Here is a 26,666-nt window from a genome sequence, read left to right on the forward strand (position 1 = left end):
ACACCCTCAAGACCCCTACGCTCTGCATCTTCTGGCCGCCTCAGACCTACTCCTATCCAAGCTCCGGGAGGGTCATCAAAGAGAAGTCGCCTATTCTCAGTCCTTGCCCCACAATGGTGGAATGAACTACCCACCCCAGTTAGGACAGCCGAATCACGTCCAATCTTTCGCCGTCGACTAAAGACGCACTTCTTCAACCATTATCTGAATTAAAAAAAAAAAAAAAAAAAAAAAAATCTAACCCTAACTAACCGTACTGTCATGCACTTGTCCTAATAAACTAACCTACACTGTAGCACTCAACACTTTGATGAACATTGTTGCTCAGCTGATAGAGTTGTGCCCTTCCTGATGGCTTGTCGTACAGAACTTGTAAGTCGCTTTGGATAAAAGCGTCAGCTAAATGACTAAATGTAAATGTAAATGTAAATAAAATAACATAGTAAAATTAGAAGTAAAAAAAACGAGGTCACAGTGTTCAGTTTAGACATATGTACAATGTTCGATGCAGAATAGACGTAACTGAGTTACCATACAATATACAATACTGTGCAGTGTACTAATATACAATACTATATAGTGCAAGGCAGAAATGGGACGAGGTGCAATTTAGGTACAATTCACAGTAGGTGTACGAGTTGTAGTGCAAATCCTTTATCAATAAATATAAAGTGTAAAGTGTGTTTGTGTGATCTAAAGTGTGGAGAGTGGGTGCTGCAGTGTGTTGTTTGTTTGAGTGAGTGTGTGCGTGTGGGTGTGTGTGCTGTGTGCATTTGATGGTTGTTGCATAGTGTTTATTGTTCGTTTAGCAGCCTGATGGCCTGGGGATAGAAGCTTCTTCTGAGTCTTTCTGTGCTCGCCTTAAGACTCCGGTATCGCTTGCCTGACCGCAGCAGTTCAAAGAGGCAGTTGTTCGGGTGGCTCGAGTCCTTAATAATTCTCTTAGCCTTCCCCTTGCACCGCTTGTTGTAAATGTTCTGGAGGGTGGGAAGCCCCCCTCCAATTGTGCGTTCGGCTGAACGTGTCACTCTTTGTAGTCTGCTACGGTCTTGTGCAGTGCTATTCCCAAACCAGGAGGTGATGTTGCCGGTCAGGATGCTCTCTATTGTACATGAGTAGAAGTTCCTAAGGATCTTCTGACTGACTTGGAACTTCCTTAGGCGCCTGAGGAAGTAGAGGCGTTGTCGTGCCTTCTTCACAACACTGTCAATGTGTGTGGTCCATGTCAAGTCCTCGGATATGTGGGCTCCGAGGTACTTGAAACTGTTCACTCTCTCAACCGGTGCCCCGTCGATGCTGAGGGGGCTGTAGTCCTTGACCCCCGACCTCCTGAAGTCCACAATCATCTCTTTTGTTTTGCTGACGTTCAGGGAGAGGCAGTTCTCCTGACACCACTGTGACAGGTTCTCTACCTCTTCCAGGTAGGCCCTTTCGTCGTTGGCAGAGATCAGGCCCACCACTACTGTGTCATCAGCAAATTTGATGATGGTGTTGTTGTTCCGCTGTGCTACGCAGTCATGTGTGTACAGGGAGTAGAGGAGGGGGCTCAGAACACAGCCCTGGGGGGCCCCTATGTTGAGCGTGATGGATGAGGAGGTGCAGTTGCCGGCTCTTACCACCTGGGGTCTGCCCGTCAGGAAGTCCAAGACCCACTGGCAGAGGTCATAGTTCAAGCCCAGGTCCCTGAGCTTGGCTATGAGTTTGGAGGGGACTATGGTATTGAATGCTGAGCTGTAGTCGATGAACAGCATTCTCACATAGTTCCCCTGCCTCTTGTCCAGGTGTGATGCTGCTGTGTGCAGCACATGGGCTATGGCGTCCTCCGTGGACCTGTTGGGGCGATATGCAAATTGCAGAGGGTCCAGGTTGATGGGGAGGGAGGAACAGATGTAGCCCTTCACTAGCTTCTCAAAGCACTTCATGGCTATGGAGGTGAGGGCTACAGGGCGGTAGTCGTTGAGGCAAGCGGGCGTAGATTTTTTGGGTACAGGGATGATGGTGGACTTCTTCAGACAGGTGGGGATGACAGCCTGTTCCAAGGACAGGTTGAAGATGTCAGTGAATACCGGGGCCAGTTGGTCGGCACAGACTTTTAGTGCTAAGTGCTAAGTGCTAAGTGCAGCATCATTTTCACATCAAAACAAAAGTAGAACTGTATGTGTACTTTCTCAGTCAGTGCTAAGTGCAGCATCACTTTTCACATCAAAACAAAAGTAGAACTGTAATGTGAACTCTCAGGGTAAGATTAAAAAAATAAATAAAAATAAAAATAATTAAACATTTTCATGGAAAGATCTACAGGGACAGTCTCAAAGATCGACCAGTCGATCAAGATCGACGGGTTGGTGACCACTGGTCTAAAGTATAAGTATGTTTTTATCGTTTTCTGCAGCTTTCTCCAGAACTTGATTTATAGCTCCAAATGCATTATATTGATGATGAAATACAGTTTGATAGCAATCGGCGCGAGATAAAAAATGTCAACTGGACGTGGTTCTAGAAGTTACTACGTATCACCTGATATTGACCGGATGGGCGAGGGGGCGTTTATAATTCCGTGGGCAACGTTATACCATTCGTCTAGTGTGGGTCATATGGTCATCAGAGCAGTTTATATGGAATACGTTAGAAAATAACACTGGATCTTACCGTATGTTCCTCGCGCCGTTAGACGATCAGCGTGGAGTAGACAGTTTTCGATTATGGGATGTTGATCCTGATGAACCATTTCCAGGTTGTATAACACTATATACGTCCAAATAACGTTGTTTATTGAGTTAGGGCGAGCGATTGATCATCCAGTGTGTTGAGATGGAGTCCGGCTACCGATCGCGAGTGCCCGGACGGATTATGGATGAGCACTTCCTGTTTGGCGCGCCCCTCCCTCTTGGCCGATCTGCCAATCGGCCACCGGATGGCGCTCTTGAACCGTTAGACAGTTGAGTGGAGCTCACCAGTACATCTCATGTCTCCGGAGGAGAAATATGATTTCGATCACAGATTTTTGAATGATTGATATCAAAGACGAGTTACGGCGTCTTCGGCAGAATGAGCATGGCTAGGAATGACGTCTAAACACGTCATCGGCGATTAAAGTGTTAATTGGCATGCAATTATCCTCAATGTTTAGCGGTTAGCACACACGGTTAGCACACACACCGGAACACACACGCATGCATTGTCTTTGTAGGATCGCCGATGCGATTAGTCTCTGCGCTTAACCCATCCCGTCGTCCTTCCCCCCAAGGGCAGCCGGGAGCAGACAGGCGTCGGCGAGGGCCACGCCTGGGGACCAATCCAAGTGCTCCTGCCCGTCTTCGTCAAGGACGCCACAGCATTAGCGATCTGTTGTTGTGCATGTTTTTCCATTGGGTTTATTTTATCGGGGGGGAAACCCTTGCGAGCACCGGGAGAACATGCAAACTCCACACAGAAAGGCCTGGGAGATACCCCACCTGGGTACCTGGCATCATGGAAACCTGGTCCCCAAGCGGGAATCGAACCCTGGACCTTCTTGCTGTGAGTGTGTTAACCACTACACCATTCTGTGCTTCTTCCACTACTCACATCACATAATATTAGCTCTGTAGACATATGCTTCCTATACAGAAGCAGGAGGTTTATTTTGAAAATGCAGAGAAAATGCAAGGAAGAGTTCTTATCTAACATGAATAATTCAGTTGTGAGAATCCAGGCAGGCAAGACATGGCCTTTTGGCTAAATCCCTCCAATGTCTCTCATTGCCTTTCGCCCACACGCTGTCCCCAGGGTCGGTCTGCTCCCTCAACCAATCCACATCTCCTCCCTGCAAATCCCACAACCTGCCCTGACCCCCATTTTCTCCTGTAAATCTCGTCCCAGGGAGCAAAGACAAATAACAGTTCTCATATCCAGTGCCTGTATAAACGGCCGTCTATTGTCAGAGCATGTTATTTGCTTGGGAGTTTTGTCTTAACTCCCCTGGTTCCTCCCGATCCCTCTCCATCTGTATGTCTCATCTGTTTAGGCCAGACCTAGTGTTATGGTCTGCAACTCAGCGAATAGTTTATTTTATAGAATTGACGGTACCCTGGGGGCAGGATTCATTGGAGGAGGCTTATGAAAGGAAAAGGCTTAGATATGCAGATTTGGCAGCAGAAACCAAACAGCGAGGATAGAAAGATAGGGCGTGTCAGAAGACACATTGAAAGGAAGTTTAATTTGATTTGGTTGAGGAGAAATAATGTCAGCTGGGGGCCCAAGTAAACAAAGGGTAAGACTAGTATTCCTTTTCTTTTCTGTTTCATGTGGGATATTGTTATCAGGAATAGTTTTGACATAAGGATAGGATGACACAAGGAAGTTCTGCACGTGGGTATCGTGGACAGATTCAAGATTCATTCAAGGTTTATTTGTCACATACATACCAGGGCATACAGTGAAATGCGGGTGGCCATGCCGCTTTGATTGTGCAATAATACTAACTAATAAAATAGACATAATAAACAGGTAATAAAATAGACATAAAATAGACATGATAAAATAGACTGTTAAAATGTTAAAGTCCTGAGATAATGCAATACAATGTTAGCTACAAATTAAGGCACTGGGTCCTATGTACACTACTATACAATATACAGTTTTTACTCTATATCCTTATGCTATACTTGCTATTTCTAAACTATACTATACAAGAACCACAACAGTTCTTTCCTTAAAGTGACCTTTATTTTCCTCGTTCCTTTAAAGTGTCCTTTCCATTATGTTTAAAGTGACTGTTTGTGTGTGAGCGAATGCAGAATGTGTGTTGTGTGTGTATGTGTGTACTCATGTGTACGTGTGTGGAGAGTTCAGTGTTCAATGTTCTGATGGCCTGGGGGAAGAAGCTGAGCCGTAGTCTCTCTGTTCTTGTTGCGTGTGTGCGTAGGCGCTTGCCTGACCGCAGCAGCTTGAACAGGCTGTTGTTGGGGTGGTGGGGGTCTTTCATTATTCTGCAGGCTCTGGATTTGCACCTCCTGTTATATAAGTCCTGCAGGGGTGGTAGTGCAATACCCGTAGTATGCTCTGCTGAGCGCACCACTCTCTGTAGGGCCTTCCTGTCCTGGGCCATGCTGTTTCCAAACCAGGCAGTGATGTTTCCAGTCAGAATGCTCTCTACAGCCCCGGAATAGTGGAGTATCTTCCTTGATTTTTTTATTTGATTTGATATTTATTTTTATTTTCGTGTCTTACATACAGATGTATGCCCAGCCCATATGGGCTTACAAGACACATAACAATAAGTATATAATAATATACTTTACCAATTACTTAACAAATGACATATAGACCAAGATGGCCATAAGAAAATACAAGAAAATACAATAAAACGTAATATAACACAAGCTGTACTCAGTGTAAATAAACAGAAAAACAAGATGAATTCAAATACAATTATATAGGATACAGTGTGTTTTGTCTCAAGTGCCATGCCTTCTCCAAAAATCCTGCAAAACCGAAGATGTCCTCCACAAAAAAACAACTTAACATACAATTCTCAGACTGCCAAAACAAATCTGGATTTACAATTTGAATTTTCTCAAATAAAGCCCTCCTCAAAGCGGTGTACAAAAGGCAATAAAAAACAAAATGATATTCATCCTCCACCACTCCCAGATCACACAGAACACACAACCGCTCCTCCTCAGGTTTACCCTGGAATCTACCCACTTCCACAGCCAATGGCAGGGTGCCAGACCTCAACTGGGCACACAGAGACCTCGGTATTCTCTTTAAGTTTAACATTACATAAGGTTCAGTAAAATACTCATTTTTAATTGCAACATATTTTCTAAGTTTAGGTTTTTTCCAAATCTCCACCTTCCACTTATCCTGATGGATTGTTGATAATTTTGTTTTAATTATGTGAACCTTACGCTGCAGATTGTTCATAAAAATCATACTCAAGTCAGTAGAAGAAAAAATCATGGACATCTCTCTTGACCAGGGATGACCGTGTGTTCTGTCCCAATTAAAAATCTTTTTTGTCACCCTGCCATTTGGCAGCTGGACCAGGCGGTTTCATAACCTCACCATTTCACCTTTTTGCTTGACCAAGCAAGAGTCCCACCCCATGTCCCCTTCTATAGCCCCTTTTGGTGTGTATTTATGGACTCCTTCCTTGATACTCTGAACTTCCTTAATTGTCTCAGGTGATAGAGGCGCTGTTTCGCCTTTTTTACCACAGAGTCTATGTGTGTTGTCCTGTGGTCCTCTGTGGACTCCCAGGTACTTAAAACTGCTCACCCTGTCCACGATAGCCCCATTTATCCACAGTGGTGTGTGTGTCCCCTGCTGTATTCTCCTAAAATCCACGATCAGCTCCTTGGTTTTACCAATGTTCAGGAGTAGGCTGTTATCCCGGCACCAGCGTGCCAGTACATCAACCTCCTCCCGGTAGGCCTTCTCGTCGTTGTTAGAGATCAGCCCCACCGTCCGCAAAAAATGGAGGGGGGTGGTTCTGAGACACTGGAACTAACTGTCGAGCCTTCCTGAAGTGTTGTAGGCCTAACTTAATGAAACACCAGTGAAACACCCTGGTAAATGAATGAAAACTTTATTTAACAGATTGCAGAATGGGTACAATACATTACGGCTCAATACACACAATTGTTAAGGGGATGCAGACCAGAGAAAGACGTTTGTCTTGTTTACATCAGGGTCCCCCATTTTCAATTCATAGTGATATGCTGGCTCTCACCCATATTCTTTTGTCTCCTTTAAGAATAAGAACCGGGGGCGGCTGGGTAGCGCAGCGGACTAAGCGCTCGCCTACCACCGCAGAGACACTGGGTTTGAATCCAGCTGTCAGCAGTACCTCCGGCTTGGTCAGTCGTCCCTACTAACACAATTGGCAGCCGGCGGGGTATGTGTCCTGGTCGTTTTAACAGCGACTTCTACTGGTCGGCCGGGGCGCCTGTTCAGCAGGGAGTGGATCGGGGGGAAATAGCGTGGACATGCGTTACATTCCCCCAGTGAGACTCCTCGCTGTCAGGTGAAAAGAAGCGGCTGGCTGACTCCACATGTATCAGAGGAGGCATGTAGGAGTCTTCTCCGTCCCTAGGCTGACAGTGGGAAATGCTCGCAACGACCAGGAAGGGAATTGGCATAACGACTAAATTGGGATGGGAGAAAAATACAGAAAAAAGAGGGGAGAAAAAGTAGAAAAAAAATAAAAGAATAAGAACCGATTTTTTTTGTTTAATTTTTAATTTCACGGCATCTGTGCAGCCTTGTTTATTCAATGTGTCCATGGAAAGGCAGATGAACGCAGCCATAAATATATGGTTTCCTTACACAGAAAAGACATAGCTCTAATCCATTAACTTTTTTGCCTAACTCATAAATGTCCAGACAAGCTTATTTTTTGGTTATTAGTGTTACTCTATACACCCAATTCAACGTTATAGCCGCATTTTCTATCTAGTAAAGAAATGTGCTCTCTTGGGCAGAGGTGTTTATAGCAGGCTGTGACACACATGTGTAGAGACAGCTCTGTGTAGCAATGTTAGGGGCCATGTGGGGGGTTATGTAGCATCACATTGTCAATACCTGGAGCTCAGACAATGAGGCACGGGTCTATTGAAGTTGGCAATGCTGTTTGGGGGCCGTTATGGGCCATGTAACACATTTGTGTGTAATTCCATAGTATAAATATTCATAGGCATGTTAGACTTTCTTTTGGCAATGGGAGTGGGTTTCTTCATTGAATGCGTATCCTTACCATTAGGGCATAAGTATCTTGTGTTCTATTATACATTTTTCCATCACCATGAGAGACACAAACAATTCCATATTTGACCCGAAACAAATCTATGATTTGAGTCGATGGGATTGCGGGTTTCTTTGCGCAGTACTTGAATAAAGGGCTTCAAAGGGGTACATAAAGTACACATAATACATCATCATGGCGTTTCTGATGATGGAGCCACAAACATCTAGTGAATATATTTTTGTGGTTGTTTTTTTTAGGGTGGATTTGGGACTTGGATGCTTTTCAAATTTTGAGGGGGTTGGATCTATATGTAATTTTACCGTGTAGCCACAAGGGGCATAGTTATTTTATTTTCAAGGTTGATGAGTCATGACAACAGCTGTGATCACTTTGATTATATAATTGCAATTCAGGAAAGGATACACAAAAACCACATCAGCTCCTCTGGGAGCAATTTTTCACTCTTTGATGGCACCAGAGAACTGGTTCAGAGCTTTGAATCAGGAGCCTAATCCCATAGATATAAAACATTGTGTGATGTGTCATAATCAATTGACATTCTGGAATGGGACCATACGACAGCCATCTTACCTGGGTCCAGTTCTAAATGAGCTGTAATTGGAACCAATGGCGAAAGAGTTCTCCCAGTACATAAATAATATTTTTTTTCTCAAAGTAATGAGTGTAAGACAACTGTGCCTGTTTATAATGAACCAAAACAACGAACATTCTGGCAGAAGTTTGATTATAATGACTTACTTGACTTAAGCCTTTGCACTCCCTGCGGAGCATAGGCCACTGATGATTTCTTTCCATGTTGCACGTTTTTTTGCCTCCCGAACGATGTTGTGCCATCCCAGTCCAGCCTCTTTCATTTCCCCTTCCCAAGAACGGCGCCAGGTGTTTCGAGGCCTGCCGCGTTTACTCTTTCCGGGTGGGTTCCATCGTTTGATTATAATAGCTCCAAGAAAACAAAGCATGCCTTCAATCACAAATATAATCATATTAAAGTCTTTATAATTGGGAATTTATATATATTTGTATCTCAGTTCTTAATCCTGTCAATATGGACCACTGTAGGCCTATTATTATCATGCATTAGACCCAATTCAATTGTGGGGTCTTCATGCTCATTGAGCCACCGTGGGGCCACATGAGTTGAAGAGAACTTTGCTGAACTGAACTGCTTGAGTACAAATCTCCTGTCTCAGACTGGATTACTTAACTTGATCAAGACTTGGATTATTTTGTATTTGCTTTACTATACACTGTATATTGTGTAAAGCCATAAAGTAATCTGACAACAAGTGATGTTAATATATAATGAATGATTACAGGATTCAAGGATGGAGGTACTATAACCAGATTCGTTACATTTTAACGTTACATTTTAACGTTATTTCTTTAAATATTGCATAACTCATGTTGCTGCCAAGGATGTGGCTCGCTGGGCTTTTTGTGTACATTTTAACATAAATTGCTTGCTGGATTTGTCTTGAGATATTATGAAATGGGATTTAGGAATGAAGGCAAGCACTTCTCCTTGACTATGTTTACTTTACACTTGATTAGCGGGAAATCAGCTGCTTAGCGGTCAAATGTAGTATTAATAACTTTGTTATAACATTACTAAATGTTACCTTTGAGCTCAAAGTTAGCTTAGCTAACATTAACATAACACTTGAGAACTAACAATCAGCATTACCATTTGATCTAGATCTCATTTACATACTTTACTAACTATTTGTAGTATTAGTTGACCACTTTTTAAAAATAAATATATATATTAAAACATCTCTCATTTACTTTATACTGAGTCTCTTTCATCATTTTAGTACAGCAATTAGGCTGCACAGTTGACAAACATAGTTTCTGCCCATAGGAAGTTATTGTAAAGAATGTAAAGAATACCCAGGTAAGATTGCGGATGGTCATCCCATAATTTATGACATAATGTTGCATCTAATGTTTTATATCTACGCCTAACCCTACCTTAAACATGCGCAATTTGCTATATTTTCTCCTCTCCGTTTCTAAAGTTGATGTGCTCTGGAGTCGTTACAAGTTCAACATCTTTACGTTCACCTGGAAAAGGCAGGCAGAGAAAAACCAACATGAAAGCTCCTTGTTCAGTGGTATACCATCTGCTTCCCGCACAAGAGTTCTTAAAATGCGCAGAGGCCAACTACAACACGAATGCTGGGAAATACTTATGGCGAAAACAACGAGGGCCACAGTTTGTCGCGGCTCACCGCGCAAGACTTTCCGAGGGAGTGCAAGGGACTTTCTGTGGCTTCGCTTGACATGTAGACGGCTAACTGGAAGCACTCACTCCCCCATTTGTCCCAATAATTCAAATAATGTCCGTTGTCAGTACTCAGTATTATTGCCTTCTAGTGCCAGGACTCCCCACCGTGTCCCAACACAATGAAATCATAATATTAGCTCAGAAATCGCACGATGGAGTGAATACATTGAAAACCACTGTCTACAGATGGGCCGCTCTCTCCCCCCTCAGTTTTTCTGCCACTTCTAATCTCTATTTCATATGTCTCCCTCTTCCTCTCCTCGCTCCTCAGAGTTGAACACTGCTGTCGGCTGTGAGCGCACAGCACGTTTTGACGACAAACCTAAATGGCCGCTTTTGTCCTCCAAAAAAGGAAGGGTCGGGAGGTTCGGTGGATAATGGGGATGGCTGCTTAGCCTGCAGCGGAGTTACTTATTTGCAAGGTCTTTCCAAGGCTATACTGACAGGAAATTACATTAATCCAGAACTGGGCTGCAGTAATTTTCAAACCCCACCCCACCCCTGACCCAACCCCTCCCTCCCTCCTCCTCCTCCCATGTCTTTAGTTCTCAAAGCGGTGCCAGAGATTCGGCAGACCACCACTGCTGTCCGACCTGTCCCGGTATAGGGGAAAGGAGTAGAAGGCCTCTGGGCCTGGATAGCCCCCCCCCCCCCCCCCCCTCCCTCCATATGCACCCTAATTGGTTTAATGACAGTAATTATCTGCTGGGGTGCATGTTGTGCAGGGAACGATTAATGGCCTACACAACATATGTAGACAGGCGGAAATTAAGGAGTGTGGGGGAGGGTGCTATAGAAAAGCTGTGCGGAAAAAGAGGGTTGACCGTAAAAAGTCAAAGACGTGTCACGCAGGGTGAAACTTCAGGGGCCAAGAGAAATAGAATAAGGACATGCGGGTTCCTGTCGTGTTTTCTGTGTGTTATTTGGACCATTCCCATTCAAATGTTTTCATAAGTCCTGGGGCTTTGGTGCAGTGCATCCAGAGGTGGCCGAAGTGTCGAGTTTCCACACTGAATGAGAGGTTACAACTGAATCTGAGGCACATGTGTGTACATATATAGGCCATGCCACCCAGGTTGCATGCAGTAAATGTCTAAAAGCTGGGCAAAATCCCCCGCACAAGAAGCACCAGTAAGACTCCATGCAAACCTATAAACCGGTAATTAAATTACATTCAGTGGAATAGCTAGGTAGAAAAAGCTTTGGAGGCTGGATCCTACTTCCAGAAGTCCAGAGTTATAGGAACTACTGCTAATTTTCGAGGGTCAAAGGTTTCAAAGTGTATATTTTGTTCACTTGAGACGGCGGAGAGAAATGGAAACTTTTCTCGGTGTCACATTCTACAAACTCAACGCTCTTTTGACATGAAGCAAATGACGTTGGTGGCTCACGGGCACCAAATCTTAGGTCTTCGGAGGATTTGTTAGGATTTGTTTATGTTCCTGTGACATCAGCGATGTCATTAGCAGGGACATGGAGCGAATTAGGCCGACGTTTCAAAATATACAACTCGCTCTGTCGAGTGACAAGGCTTATGTCAACAGTGGCTTGTGTTTCTACACTCTGCTCTCCTCTGAATTCCTCCATGTTAGCCCGGCACCGTGACATCAAACAGACCCACAGGTCCACGGGCCCAGTAGAAGAAATGTTAGATCCTGGCAACAAAATAAGGGAATTTGTACCAACCGTCGAATCTTGGTTATTAAAGCGAGTGAAAAAAACGTAATTAAAAGTTAAATGGCTTAGCTACCAGCAGCAGCATCATTTGTTTTTATGTTGAGTAAATCTGCACATCAAGGGGCTTGGCACTACAGTGAAATCTTGGATCAGGAAATCTATTTAGTTCAGGAATGCAAGGAAAACATTTTAAAATTGAGGGGGATTGGAGAGGCTTGGGGAACAGAATAATCTGCAAAAGCCGTGGAGTGTCAGGGAGAGAGAGGGAGAGAGAGGGAGACCAATATAGACAGAAATTGGAGGATGTGTTTTTTGGTCAGGAACCCATCTCTAAAATTAGCATGGATGTAAATTCCTCTGCATTGCTGTTCTTTTTTTTTTGCACATTTCAAATCCCAAAATTTTGAGGCTGCCCAGAGAAACTCATATGTAGGAATGGAAAGAGAGAGGTCATACATGAACGCTACCATGGTAACACCCCTCCTCTCTCCCCCCTTTCTTTAAAATGGACATTTACTATAAGAACAGAGACATCTAACAGGCCACAAGAAGGAGGGAGGCTCTGGAATCGAAAGCCACATGCCCCCACGCTGAAGAAGCCACTAGGGGCAGCGCTGAGCTTCAACTGGCAGATGCAGAGGCCTCGACGACCAGCCTTCAACACAGTCACCACATGCTATTGTGGCCGTGCAAGTAAAGCCCTGTGTCTCTCTCTTTAACTCCCTCTATTTCTCTCTCTAGGCTATTTCTCTTTGTCCTCCTTCTCATTTGCAGTCCCAACGGCGGAGGAGACACAAGCTTCTGCAGACTCACACACTCATACACTCACGCACACACTCACACGCTCACACTCACACTCATACACTCACACACTCACACCCTCATACACTCACACACACACACACACACACACACACACACACACACACACACACACACACACACACACACACACACACACACACACACACACACAGACACACTCATACACTCACACTCCTACACTCATACTCATACACTCACACACGCACACACTCACACTGACACTCACATACTCAAGCAGGAAAATACAGTGAAATTATACTCAGGAGTGGTGTGTTCTGCCACAGTTGATTAGACACATTCAGATATTAATTTACATGAATCCAAAAAAGGGATAGACTGACACACACACGCACGCGCACGCACGCGCACACACACACACACACACACACACACACACACACACACACACACACACACACACACACACACACACATAGACAATTGCCAAATAAATAACACAGTGGTTCTGTTCTTGTTTTTTCTTCTAGGATGGAAGACTGAAAAGAGAAGGGGGAAAAATGTCACCACACTTTAAGACACATTGGACAAATGGGAGGGATGGAAAATGATGGAACACTTTTCTTTTTCTTCTTTTGGTTTACAACACACACACACACACACACACACACACACACACACACACACACACACACACACACACACACACATAAACAAAGCCTTGACTATTTCTAGGCATTCCCATTCACCTCAAAGTGGCAACTGGAACACAACACACATAAAGCTTTCGTTTAGTCAAGCCACTCTGAAGTCAAGGACAAAGCCGCGTGCAGTGGGCGGGGCTTACGAACAGATCCCGGGTTCCCAAGCTCCGTCTTACCTGCAGGCCTAGCTGCTTCCTTGCCGGTCCTCTGTTGACCCAGAGATTAATTCAACATCTAAATATTGACATTCCTCCCTCTCTTGTACGTATCTGTTATCTGTGGAATGCATTAAAGGTTTTGTAGCACGCATCAATCAACTGAGGCTGTTAACTTTTCAGAAATGCCAGGCGCCAGGGAACTAACCCCCCCCCCCCCCCCCCCCCCCCCCCCCGTCGACACAAGGTCAATGTAAATGAGATAAGGGACCAGGGCTGGGTCAAGGTACAAATGGGAAATTAAGTGACGGGCAATTCCGGATTTGTCGGATTGGCAGTTTGGAAAGGTTTGTTTCCTGATAGATGAAAGGAAGGCAACATTTTGTCTTGTGTTGTAAATGCAGCACACCCTTCCTTCGCAGTGGTGCGCTCTGTATAATTTCAATATCAATTGAAATAATCGTGATTGTGATTTTTGCCATAATTGAGCAGCCCTAATCTATGTATGCCTAGTTACTTGATCTAACCTTACTGGTCTTGTGTGTAAACTATTTGATTTAAGCTTAATTCTACATTTTAGAAAGCCTTATTCAAACTGACAAGACTGAAACTGACTTTAGATCAGTACTCCCACTTATACATAATATGGACCCACGAGTAAAATTAAGCCTTTAAAGTAAATTCCGTCAGTTTCACTACACTCTTTGCGAGGCAGAATTAGGCTTATCTGAGCCATTATAAGAAAGGCAACATTCTCCTTGGCTCAAGAAGGCTGCAGGGTTATGTTTTCATCAATAAATAAAATTAGGGATGTCCGATATTATCGGCCTACTGATATTATCGGCCGATATTGGCATAAAATTGTGATATTGGAAAATATCGGTATCGGTTTAAAAATATATATATATATATATTTTTTTTTGATCCACTTTTTCTCCCATTTTCTATATTTTCTCCCATCCCAATTTCGTATCATCCAATTCAACCCTCCCCTGTCACGAACGCTGTTTCTTGCCTCCCACAAGCCGGCTGCAATGTGGACTAAGTCATACATAGCACAAGTCCCCTCCGGTACTTGAAGTAACGGCAGTCGCATCTTTTCAACTGCGCAGCTCGATCTCTCAGTGGCGAGGAGTAACGCGTGGGAGGCTCACGCTGCCCCCGACACTTCCTGATTCTACTGCGCAGGCGCACCAACCGACCTGTAGGAGTCGCTGTCCACAACGCCCGATCCCCACCCATCAGTTTCCCACCCCCTAATACGGCCAATGTGTATTAGTATGAACGACCAGCTAAACTGAAACCAATGTGGAGCGCTGGGCTCGAACAGGCAAGCCCAGCGTCTCCGTCATTCGTGGTGAGCGCCTTGCCCACTACGCCATGTAGCCGCCCATATATATATATTTTAAGAACAAATTATTATTTTATTTATTGTCAAAGTATGCATAATGTTGTGGTAATTACACGACAAGAGATATGTAATGTTAATTACCTGAAATTATTTCGTTTTGGGGGGGGGGGGGGGGGGAACCCTGCATATATCGGTATCGGAAATTAAGAGTTGGACAATATCGGTATATCGGTAAAAAAGACAATATCGAGCATCCCTAAATAAAATACTGTCTTTTACTACTATGTACTATGCTATTATGTCCATACTACTATGCACTCAGTGTAGCACTCAGGCTCTGCACTGCTAGACAGACAATACCATTTACCCTTAGCAACCAGAGGTGCTCCCCTCCTGCTGACTTTTTGTACTCAATTTGTAAATTGCTTTGGATAAAAGTGTCCACTAAATGACTAAATGTAAAAGGTCCCAAAGGCAGGAAGACATCTCAAATGGCAGAATGCTGTGATCTTTGTTAATTAAACACAAACATTTAGGTCAAAAACAGAGACCACTAAACCTTTACTTTGTTTGATTATGGATTATACATTTCTCCAAGAAAATACTGTCAGTAGCTATAGCAATGTTGAGGAATATAGTTGTTGACAGGGCAATAGTGTGTTTGTGTGTGTGAATAATTTTCCACCACAGGTAGGCAAACTACTTTCCAGGATGTTTGCTTGTGGGGAATAAATCAAAACAGCAGCGTTAAAAGGATATCCAGGCTGAAGTATAAACATCCTGCCGAGGCACATTTAAAAAAAATACGTTTTTCTTTATTCCACAAAGAATGGCACATTCCTTCTTGGGTTCTGTTGTGTGTCAATTATACAACATGCAACAGTAATTAGGTTTCAGACTTTATTGCTTTCAAAAATGTAATGAAATCAAATTCATGGATAAAAGGGAACACTTTGAGATGAGCGTGTGTTTTTGTGACTGAGAGAACAACCTACTGTTTGGAATCCCAGCTCAGTGTTTATCATGACAAATAAATAAAAAGTAAAAAATAAATAGACTATTTAAATACAGTATAAAACAAAAGGCCAAAGGAAGCAGTTTTGCTGTTTTTCTTTTTTGATGAAAAAACTGCCGAAATGTCAAGACAGCAATAGTAAGAATTTGACATCCATTTGATGAGTTACCTAAATAATAGTCAATAGTCAAATCCATACCAAAAGAAAGAAGGTAAAAACAGCAATTGCAGCCAATAAACTGGAGTAATAAAAAAACAAAATCCCTTTTCCAAAATGGGGTCTAACTACATTATTTACATATATATATATATATATATATATATATATATATATATATATATATATATATATATATATATATATATATATATATATATATATATATATATATACAATTCATTGATACATCTGAAAAATTACTTTCAAAAATTGTATATATATATATATATATACAATTCATTGATACATCTGAAAAATTACTTTCAAAAATATTACAGCAAAAAAGGAAATTCAAGTAGAGGAAGGTGTTTATCAGTAACAACATGATTTGCAGTCATCAATTAAGAGCAGTGGGGAAACTATGCATATCACATCACTATGTGGAAGGGCCGGTTCAGTGAAACCAACAAGACACAGAAACTCGCCAACAACCGTTCCACGAGGAGGCACTTAAAATTCATAGAATGCATGGAACGCAGTTATTATTTTTTTTTACACCAAGCTTAATTGTCAAAGCATTACCGTTTCATTCCAAAACATTACTTAAACCCATAGAAATATGGGTAAATCAATTCAAAGAATAGAATATGAATCTAAGCTCTGCTATATAATAATAATAATAATAATAATAATAATAATAATAATAATAATAATAATAATAATAATAATAATAATAATAATAATAAAAAACGAAATGAACATTGAAATTGCAAACCAAACTAAAAATATAAATACACAAGTATCTAATCATTCATTATAATTAAGAGTTCATTATAATTTTCATAATTTTAGGCTTTTTTTTGTTTTAGTTTTTTTGGCCAACTTCACCCTCTCACACTTCATAACTGACAAAAAAAACAAGTGGAAAGTACATGTATTCAAAATGAAATCATATCTATTCCATTTGAACATCATTTCTCATTCGATTTCTTCAACGATCCGTCTCCTCTGATGGAAATCTAATTATATATTTGTTTTAAAGATCGCTCCAGATCCCATCGCTCCAGATCAGAGAAGACTCACAAGACCAATTCATCCTTGATCTAAGTGCTACATTATAAGTGGTCTTCTTGATCCCAATGCTTTTGGAGAGCAACCAAAAACAACAAAGTGTCTGCAGAAACCATACATGATGAGTACCTCATCATATAACATAAATTATATGATATAGCTTAATATCTGAACAAAGCCAGAAGCAGGTATGAACAGTAGCCAATAACGACAATCCCAACATAATACACATTGGGTCTGTGTTTACCTACGGAGCGCCGTCTGGCCAGCTCAAGCTCATTTTAGTCCGTTCAATGTTCCATCCTCATCGGTGGACCAAAGTGCCAATGTAGGTGCGACGCGATAATATCACCACCACACCATCAGGCAACACTGCAGCCCACTCCTCCTCACGTACAATCTCACTGGTTGAACAAAGTGTCACTCAATTTGTCACCTACTGCACTTTCCTTGTTTGTTGGATACTGGATGCTACGACCCCGGGGTCATTTCACTACGAGCCAGAGTGTTTCAAGATGGAGCTCGACTCTTTGAACATCTTGGATTTTTACGAGTTTGAAATAGGAATGCAAAAGAGAGAGAAAAAACACACACGCTCGAGCAAATGCATATTCTGTACAGAAGACATGGATAGTAAAAAATATAGATCTAAATATACACAGTCTACTTGATACATCTATTGCTGTATATTTCTTTTCCATTCCCGTTTGGATAAGATGAACAAATTTGTTAGGAATATCAGAGGAACACAAATGTACAGTAGGTCAGTCTATGTTGGCCGCCCCCCTGAGGGTCGGCGTGTTTCCTTTGGTTCTGCCAAGCTGTCCCCGCAGCTCTACTCCAGCTCAGCTTAGAGTTCAAAGTTCAGTCTGAGGACCGCCAGCTTCCAGTGCCTGATTCAAATCAACCCCCTCCGCGTTAGGATCACACTGCGAACACACTCAAGGTGCTGGTCTGGTCCTTCAGGCCCAGGATGCTATAAGCAATTCTTTTCAAATGGCCAGGCAGCCTCACTCCGATGTTCTTGATATCCCTGCGAGAGAGAGAGAGAGAGAGAGAGAGAGAGAGAGAGAGAGAGAGAGAGAGAGAGAGAGAGAGAGAGAGAGAGAGAGAGAGAGAGAGAGAGAGAGAGAGAGAGAGAGAGAGAGGTTCATACTTTGGCCTCGATCCAACACTTTTCAAGTCACATCCTTCCTCCTTCTCTTCCCTTGAGGTAATCGCAGACTGATCCAATGTGATGGATTACCAGCCTTTAGCTAATACCATTCATATTTGACTCAATGACTCATCACTGTGTCTAGGTGGAGCACATTCCGGGCAGTAATGTCTTTTATTTTTAAAGGAACACTGCAACAACCTTTTTCTTCTCTATGCATGCAGTAGGAGTAGGAAGACGTTGGGAACTAGGCTAATGGAGGAACAAACTTCCAGTGACTGATGCTAAGCTAGGCTAACGCTGCGCGTCTTCCTACTCCTACTGCATGCACAGAGAAGAAAAAGGTATGTATCTTCTTGTCTAACTCCAGGGTAGATGGCAAATAAGGTAATTTCCCAAAATGGTGGAGTGTTCCTTTAAAGGAGCGTGGCCACATTATGGGGAATGCGCTTACCGTCTTCTCCAGAGTCAGACAATAAGATAGATACCAATTTCCTCTCTGTGTGCATTCAGTAGAAAGCTATACAGCTGCAAGCTAGCCTAGCTTAGCACAAATTATTGGAAAGCGGATATGTACCACTAGCGTAGCTTAAAACTCGGGGAGAGGTATTTTTGGCCAACAGCTAGGCTAGATGGTCCATATCTGCTTCCATTCATTTGTGTTAAGCTAGGCTAGCTTGTAGCCAGATTCGACTTTCTACTGGACACACAGAGAGGAAATTGGTGTCTGACTCTGGAGAAGAGTCAGACACCATAATGTTGTTGGCGTGTTCCTTTAACATTAAAGGAAGGTTGGAGGGGGGTGGGGAGTTCACCCTTCGCAAACACGTGACGCAAACCTGCAATAGGCATGCAACATGCTAGTCCCTTGTCAAAGCCTTAATTAGAGCCTTAATTACTTAACGAGGATTCTCCCTGTCGACCATGAATCAGTCGTCTGGTGAACAGAGGGCTGGTTGTAAATAGTTGTTGGTTTTGTGAGAGTGCTACCAGATGCCATGAGATGGAAATGTTAGGGGGTGGGTCGTGAAATCTCACCATGGAATATGACAAACACTTAAGATGCTCTCTTTTCCATGCGCTTCGCAGGGTGCCTTGCAGTGTCTTTGCTAATCAAAATCAAGACCGACTTTGTTACATATACCACAGTAAAGGATAGGGAGGTTTCCTTTTCAAAGGTCATGCGGTTAGGAAAAAAACCTCCTGGCCTTTCTTATTGCCCGTGAACAACCTTTTATTTTGTGCTTCAGTATCCTACTCCTCCAACCTGCCCCTGCCTCCTTTGGTACTCCCAACAGATCCAAAATCGGTATGATAATTGCTTCAAACTGTCTGGCTGGAACCTCAGCCACTTCGTTAGAGCACACCTCCTCAATCTTTCCTGATGAGCGAAAACGGCAACATTCGCATGCGCTTATGACTCCTCTGTCTATTTCAGATCCAGATCCAGGCTCCACCATCTACCCTTTTCTCGGGTCCATGAGCTATTTTGTCTGCCCCCCCCCCCCCCCCCCCCCATACTTTAATGTTGGAGAGGCCACAAAGGGCCCTTCGTTTCTAAACAGGCAGAACCGGTGGTTTAGGGCTATAGAAAAAAAATAACTAAAAACTCTGCTGCCCGGGGCTGCGAATGTGTGGGTGAAACGAAGGATGGATGAGAGAAAGGATGGAGGGCGAGAAGGAGGGAGGAAGAATAAGGGGATGGGGAGACCGCAGGCCACCACCACTAGGCTTCCCACAAACGAGCCTGGTCTCTCTCTCCCTCTCTTTCTCGCTCCATTATTTTTTCCATCTCACCCATTTCTCAAGTCGTAGCTGAGGCTGCAGAGTTTATATGGTGCATAACCCACGCTGCTGGCCATTCGAGAAGCTTTGGAACAAAACAAAAACATAACGTACTCAGGGATAAAGAAAAAAAAACGTACTCATACAATGCACTGGCTCCATAACATAGCGTAATTTGACAACAATAGTATAATGGGTGCTACTCTCTGCTTTACTGGTATACTATGTCTTCTAACCGTGATATAATGTCGACAAGACATTAGAGGCGCAACTCACTCGTTCTTCATCTGCAGGACCTGCTCCATGGTGACCACGCCGGCGCAGCTGAAGTTCTCGCTGTACTGGCTCATCTTGATGGACTCTAGCCATTCCGGCACCGACCTGAAGGGGGAGCCGTCTGAGCCGCTGGTGCTGGGCAGGCGGATGGATATGCTGCGGGGACATGAAAGTAGAGCTGAGCGATAATCATCAACAGGCTTTCCCACAACAAAGACGGCGATGGAGGGGATTACGGTGTAATTGCCGTGCAGGAAATGGGGTGATAAAAACCAGTTGGTGCAGTCAGGGGGAAAAGCACATTAAGATATGAACACGACAGCCTTTTTGTCCGTTGTTGCGTTTATCACAACGTTTTAGCGCTCACACGCCCTTATACACAAAGGCAAATTCAACCTCACACAGCAGATAGCACATCGACTTCGCCTCGCTACTCAAACCAGGACTACGCTCAGACATACTTTTCCCATTAGCTTAGGGTTACAGCGTCGATGCTGTCAGCGATATCCCCCCCTTTGTGGTGTAATTCAACCCTGGCGGATGAATAAATCTTACCGCGGGTCAAAGTCGGCGATGGCCTTCAGGGAGTCGGGGCTCCGCAGCAGCTTGTCCAGCAGGCTGACGATGTCGGGGAAGCGGGGCCTCTTGGAGCGGTCCTGGAGCCAGCACTGCAGCATGAGCTGGTACACGGTGGACGGGCAGTCCATGGGCGCAGGCAGCCGGAAAGCCTCGTTGATGGCCTTCATCACCTGGAATCACAGTTCAGAGGCAACTCATAAGAGGTCTTTTCCCCATAGTGGTTTGGGTGGTTAGCTTCAGCGGTCTGTACCATGTGCCGTGCCACGCCTGCACCACTGTGTCATTCTCAACTTAAGGATTTGTGTGTCAGAGCTCTGTGATGCTCGCAACATGCCTGCCTCATGCTACTTATTTAATTCAGTAGAACAACCTCATGGGTCACTGCTCTAAAGCAGGGGTTCCCAAACTTTTCAGGCCAGGACCCAGAAAATAAGGCGTCAGAGAGCCGCGGCCCAATGCACATCGTCAGGCTTCTTTTTTTTTTTTTTTTTGCCAGGCGGTCGATTTTTTAAGCCAAATATCACTTCAATCCTATTAAGTTAGTTCAAGTTAGTTATTCATTTATATGTGCTATTTATGAGAGGGCTAACTTGTTGCAAAATAATAATGATAATAATAATAGCCTCATTAAAATACTATTGTTGCTTCGGTTGTTTTCAGCGTTTTATGTGCATAATCTGTTATTTAGTTTGAAATGTTCGTTGAAATAAGTAGATTTTTTTGTTTTTGTTTATTTATTAAGTTAATATAAAACCATATAGTCACAATTTAGAATACAATAGAATAGAATACAACTAGAAACACTGTCCTGGCCTGCTTCTAAGTTCAGTGGCCTGACAAAAAAAAAAAAAAAAAAAAAAAAATGGAAATCATCTCGCTGCCCACCCGTGGCTGCTCGCGGCCCACCTTTGGGTCGCGACCCCGACTTTGGGAACCACTGCTCTAAAGCACTACGCTCACTTTCACTCCCCCACACGGACGACCAGGTGGCCCATATGTAACATGGGCGGCGGGTCACAGGCCAAACAATGCACTGGACATTGATAATTTAAGTCAATCAAAAAAAGTAAATAACTGTGTCTCGGGTCTAATGTCAGTGTATTTGTATCTTGTAATAGTCGAGTAAATAAAGAAATCCCTTCTCAGGTAGTTAAAATGCATAAAAATAGATACAACTAAAATAATGTTGTGAGGGGATGAATTTTGCCCATACTATACTTTTTACAGGCTGCCAATACATTTGAAAAACCTGGAGTGCGTGCCTGGACTTGTTTCCCTATGTTTTATGTATAGTATCAGAGGTTACAGCACCCAGTGTCAAGTCAAGTGAGGTGAGCGCGTTCTACTACTTTTTCCCCTACTATATTGACAATTGTCTGTTCTGCTGTATGTGAGGTGTGAGGTCCTGTTGTCATTGTGCTGTGTCTGTTCTGCTATATGTGAGGTGTGAGGTCCTGTTGTCATTGTACTGTGTCTGTTCTGCTATATGTGAGGTGTGAGGTCCTGTTGTCATTGTACTGTGTCTGTTCTGCTGTATGTGAGGTGTGAGGTCCTGTTGTCATTGTACTGTGTCTGTTAGGCTGTATGTGAGGTGTGAGGTCCTGTTGTCATTGTACTGTGTCTGTTCTGCTGTATGTGAGGTGTGAGGTCCTGTTGTCATTGTACTGTGTCTGTTAGGCTGTATGTGAGGTGTGAGGTCCTGTTGTCATTGTACTGTGTCTGTTCTGCTGTATGTGAGGTGTGAGGTCCTGTTGTCATTGTGCTGTGTCTGTTCTGCTATATGTGAGGTGTGAGGTCCTGTTGTCATTGTACTGTGTCTGTTCTGCTGTATGTGAGGTGTGAGGTCCTGTTGTCATTGTACTGTGTCTGTTCTGCTGTATGTGAGGTGTGAGGTCCTGTTGTCATTGTACTGTGTCTGTTATGATGTTTGTATGTGAGGTGTGAGGTCCTGTTGTCATTCTACCGTGTCTGTGCTGCTTTATGTGAGGTGTGAGGCCCTGTTGTCATTGTACTGTGTCTGTTATGCTGTATGTGAGGTGTGAGGTCCTGTTGTCATTGTACTGTGTCTGTTAGGCTGTATGTGAGGTGTGAGGTCCTGTTGTCGTTGTACTGTGTCTGTTCTGCTGTATATGAGGTGTGAGGTCCTGTTGTCATTGTACTGTGTCTGTTAGGCTGTATGTGAGGTGTGAGGTCCTGTTGTCATTGTCTGTCATTCTGTGGAATATGTGAATTGTGAATATGTCTTTACACCAACATCACCAATGGTGAACTTGTGTTGTATTTTGCAAATTGAAGTTTTTCTGTTAGTACTAATTCAATGTTTACATTTTGTGTCCAAAATGTTAGTACTGGCTTTCGCAGTAGCAGTTTAACTTGTTCAACTCTCGTAAACATAGTTGGTGGGCTAACATCAGCCACAACACTTCCTTAAAGTCCACATTTCACCTTCACTTTACCTCATGGTTGCTCATGTCCCAGTACGGCCTCTCCCCGAAGGCCATGACCTCCCACATGACGATGCCAAAACTCCACACGTCGCTAGCCGAGGTGAACTTCCTGTACGCGATGGCTTCCGGAGCGGTCCAACGAATGGGGATCTTACCACCCTGTTGGGATTGATAGAAAAAAGTTCCAATTAACTTTAGAACACATAAGGTCAGGTAAATCTTTTTGAAATGTCATATTTAAAAGTGTGAGCACTAACATTTTAATACTTGTTTTGTCTACTGTTTACTTTTTATTCATATATTTATTGTCTATATTTATTTGTCTATATTTATGGTCTTTCTATTACCCTGCCCATACCTTGTACCTCCCCTCCCCCTATATTATATCTTATAACCAGTGTTGGGCAAGTTACTTTTAAAAAGTAACTAGTTAGTTACTAGTTACTTCTTCCAAAAAGTAACTAAATTACTTACTCAGTTACAAATTATAAGAAAGTAACTATTGTGTTACTTTCAAGTAATTTTTTTTACATAAACAACATACACAAATCGAAACTATTTTAATGTTGCTGTGGGACAAAGTGAGACTAGCCTCCAATCAAATTCCATGTATGTAGATATTATAATTACTATGTTTATATAGTGGATCATACAAATACAAACACAATAGATGTTTTGGAACTTTTGATATGTATTGCCCCTCAACAGGCCACAACTGGGCAACATTAAATTATGCTTTGATTGATTGATTGAAAAGTTTATTAACAGATTGCAGAATGGGTACAGTACAGTACAGCTCAATACATACAATTGTTAAGGGGATGCAGACCAGAGAAAGACTTTCGTCTTGTTTACATCAGGGTCCCCCATTTTCAATTCATCATAGCTTGTTAAGCACTATACCAGGAGTGGCCAACCAGTCAGAGATTAAGAGCCACAAAAATGACTGTGGTACCACAAAGAGCCACACCATATACCAGCGTTTCTCAACCTTTTTTTTCAGTCACAGCAAACTTTCATGTGTTTATAGGTCTCACCCTCTGGCCTCTGAAGTTGCTAATGTCTTTTTTATTTGGGCCTCACGGGGTTAAAAGTACCCTGTGAGACCCCCGGTTGTAAAATTACAAAATCATGTTTAGCCATTAAAAAAAAAAAAATCTGTAAATGTTTATTTATAAAATGTTAAGCACATGTATAGTCAATTGGTCCTGTTGTAAATGTGTTTATATGTCCCACCCTCTGAAGTTGCTAATGTCTTTTTAATTTGGGCCTCACAGGGTTAACCTCTTATGCCCGAAATATACAGTAAAAGTGTATATTTTCAGCATTACGTTTGTTTACCAATGATTTTAACTGTTATTAGTGAAATATAAGATTATAGAAATCGGCGCATATTGACAGGAGGAAGTGGAGCAGCCAAAAGTGAGTGTAGTCTTTTGAAGGAAGAGACTCTGGGGTTTCGAATTTAGAAAAACTACCCTACCCAGCTCACCCCAGCCACTGTCAATCATCTGACTTCTGGATTTACTTTTTTATTTCTCTTATTTTTTGGGATTATCTCCCACATACCTGAACGTTATTGCCATAAAACAGAACGCAGTTAGTTTCTCTACCTTTCTGTGAACGTCTAGCAAAAAACTGTGTTGCAATATGATGAAAAATGGTGGAGAAATTTACATTTTAAAAAAGATGGCAGAATTCAGTACTGTATCTACAAAACATGTTTAATCATCTTCCCTTTATTAATTTGCTTAGATTTTTCAGGTCTGGTAAATTTTTGCATGGTGTTATTCACAGTCAAAGATAAAAAATATTTTTTTAATATAATTGATATTCTCCTTTGGTTCATTACAATTTACTCAAGCCTAGTAACAGACACACTATTTCTGACACTGGGAATACATTCCCTGAGATCCATAGATGTCCCTAGATTCAGATACCAAGAACATGCAAATGGACCATTTAAAAAAAAAAAATCTGTGAATGTTTATTCTACGTCCTTATGGAATGAGTGACAAAAAGAAAATTATATAAAAAAAAGAAATTATAATATCATTTTTTTTTTATGGATGGAAGAGCCACACATTGACGGGCAAAGAGCCACATGCGGCTCACAAGCCGCGGGTTGGCCACCCCTGGCCTGCACTAAAACAAAAATAAATAACAATATATACTGATTGATTGAACATTTTAATTAACAGATTGCAGAATGGGTACAGTACAGTACAGCTCAATACACACAATTGTTAAGGGGTGGGTACAGTACAGTACAGCTCAATACACACAATTGTTAAGGGGATGCAGACCAGAGAAAGACTTTTGTCTTGTTTACATCAGGGTCCCCCATTTTCAATTCATAATGACATACAGATATAAGAATCTAATCTAATCATCTAAACTAATCTAATCATGACATTTAAGGCATGCATGACATACAGATATATATATATATCTGAGCACCTGAAGACTGTGCTATTAAACCAGGAAGTGCAGCACTACTTAAGGCGTGATTACCAAACCTAGCTGCATTTCTCGGAGACGCTCTCTGATTGGCACTGACTGACGCTCTCTGATTGGCCACTGACGCGTTTGCCCAATCCGTGACGAGCTGTGTCTTTGCCCATTTCCACGTCAAACAGCCTGCAAACTACCTGGCGTTCTATCGCCATGCTCTAAGACAAACTCTAACCTTAACCAACTTCGAAGAGTGCCTAAGCTTAACCAGTGTAGAAACAGGCGTCGGCCAATCAGAGAGCGTCTCCGAGAAATGCGGCTAGATTTGGTAATCACGCCTACTGTAGTGTCCTGCGCTGCAACACAACTAACACAAGAGTGAACAAAAAACGCTCATGGACCCGCGGTCTGTCGTTGACTGCTCGCTTGTGTTGTTCGTTGGATTCGTTTTGGATTATTTGGGCTCGCCAAACAAACTATCAAAACGTACACAGACCCGCGCACCGCGGTCTGTTGTTGACTGAGTCGCTTGTGGTGTCGCTGTGTGTCAGACTCTGGACCCGCCCACCTCTACCTCTGATTGGCTTACCATGACATTTTACTCAACCTCAGCCAATCGTCAGCATGTATGCGCTTGCCTCGCGCGCTGCCCACTAAAAAAAAGAACAGTATTGCCTCTCGCGCAGAGATCTGTCTGATGAAAAAAACTGCTTCAATCATAGTAACGCGCCGCAGTTACGGTAACGTAACGGTAACAGCGTTATTAAGATTGGAAGAGTAATCCATTAGATTACGCATTACTGAAAAAACGAACGCCGTTAGTAACACCGTTATTTATAACGCCGTTATTCCCATCACTGCTTATAACACATCGGTTCGTCTTAGCAAATGCATCATAAACACAAGTAAAATCTGCATTCGATAAAATAACAAATAATAATTTGAGTTTGATAAATGCTAAAGCTAAATGCTAAATAGGCGAATAAAAAGCTAGCCTATTTCTTGAAGCTGAA

General features: G+C 42.7%; 1 protein-coding gene across 1 annotated transcript in view; it reads right to left on the reverse strand.

Annotated features, from left to right (window-relative positions):
• Window positions 1-16,148: 16,148 nt before the first annotated feature.
• epha2b (eph receptor A2 b) overlaps window positions 16,149-26,666 on the reverse strand; it is a 69,868-nt gene continuing 59,350 nt past the window's right edge. Inside the window, exons 14-17 of the mRNA XM_084332961.1 lie at window positions 23,209-23,358; window positions 20,729-20,922; window positions 20,174-20,329; window positions 16,149-17,989 (exon numbers count right to left, since the gene is read on the reverse strand). Coding sequence (XP_084189087.1) covers window positions 17,881-17,989; window positions 20,174-20,329; window positions 20,729-20,922; window positions 23,209-23,358 — 609 coding nt within the window. The 3' untranslated portion in view covers window positions 16,149-17,880. The remainder of the gene's footprint in view (window positions 17,990-20,173; window positions 20,330-20,728; window positions 20,923-23,208; window positions 23,359-26,666) is intronic.

Source organism: Notolepis coatsorum (genome assembly GCF_963971535.1).
Source record: "Notolepis coatsorum genome assembly, chromosome: 17".
NCBI lineage: Eukaryota > Metazoa > Chordata > Actinopteri > Aulopiformes > Paralepididae > Notolepis > Notolepis coatsorum.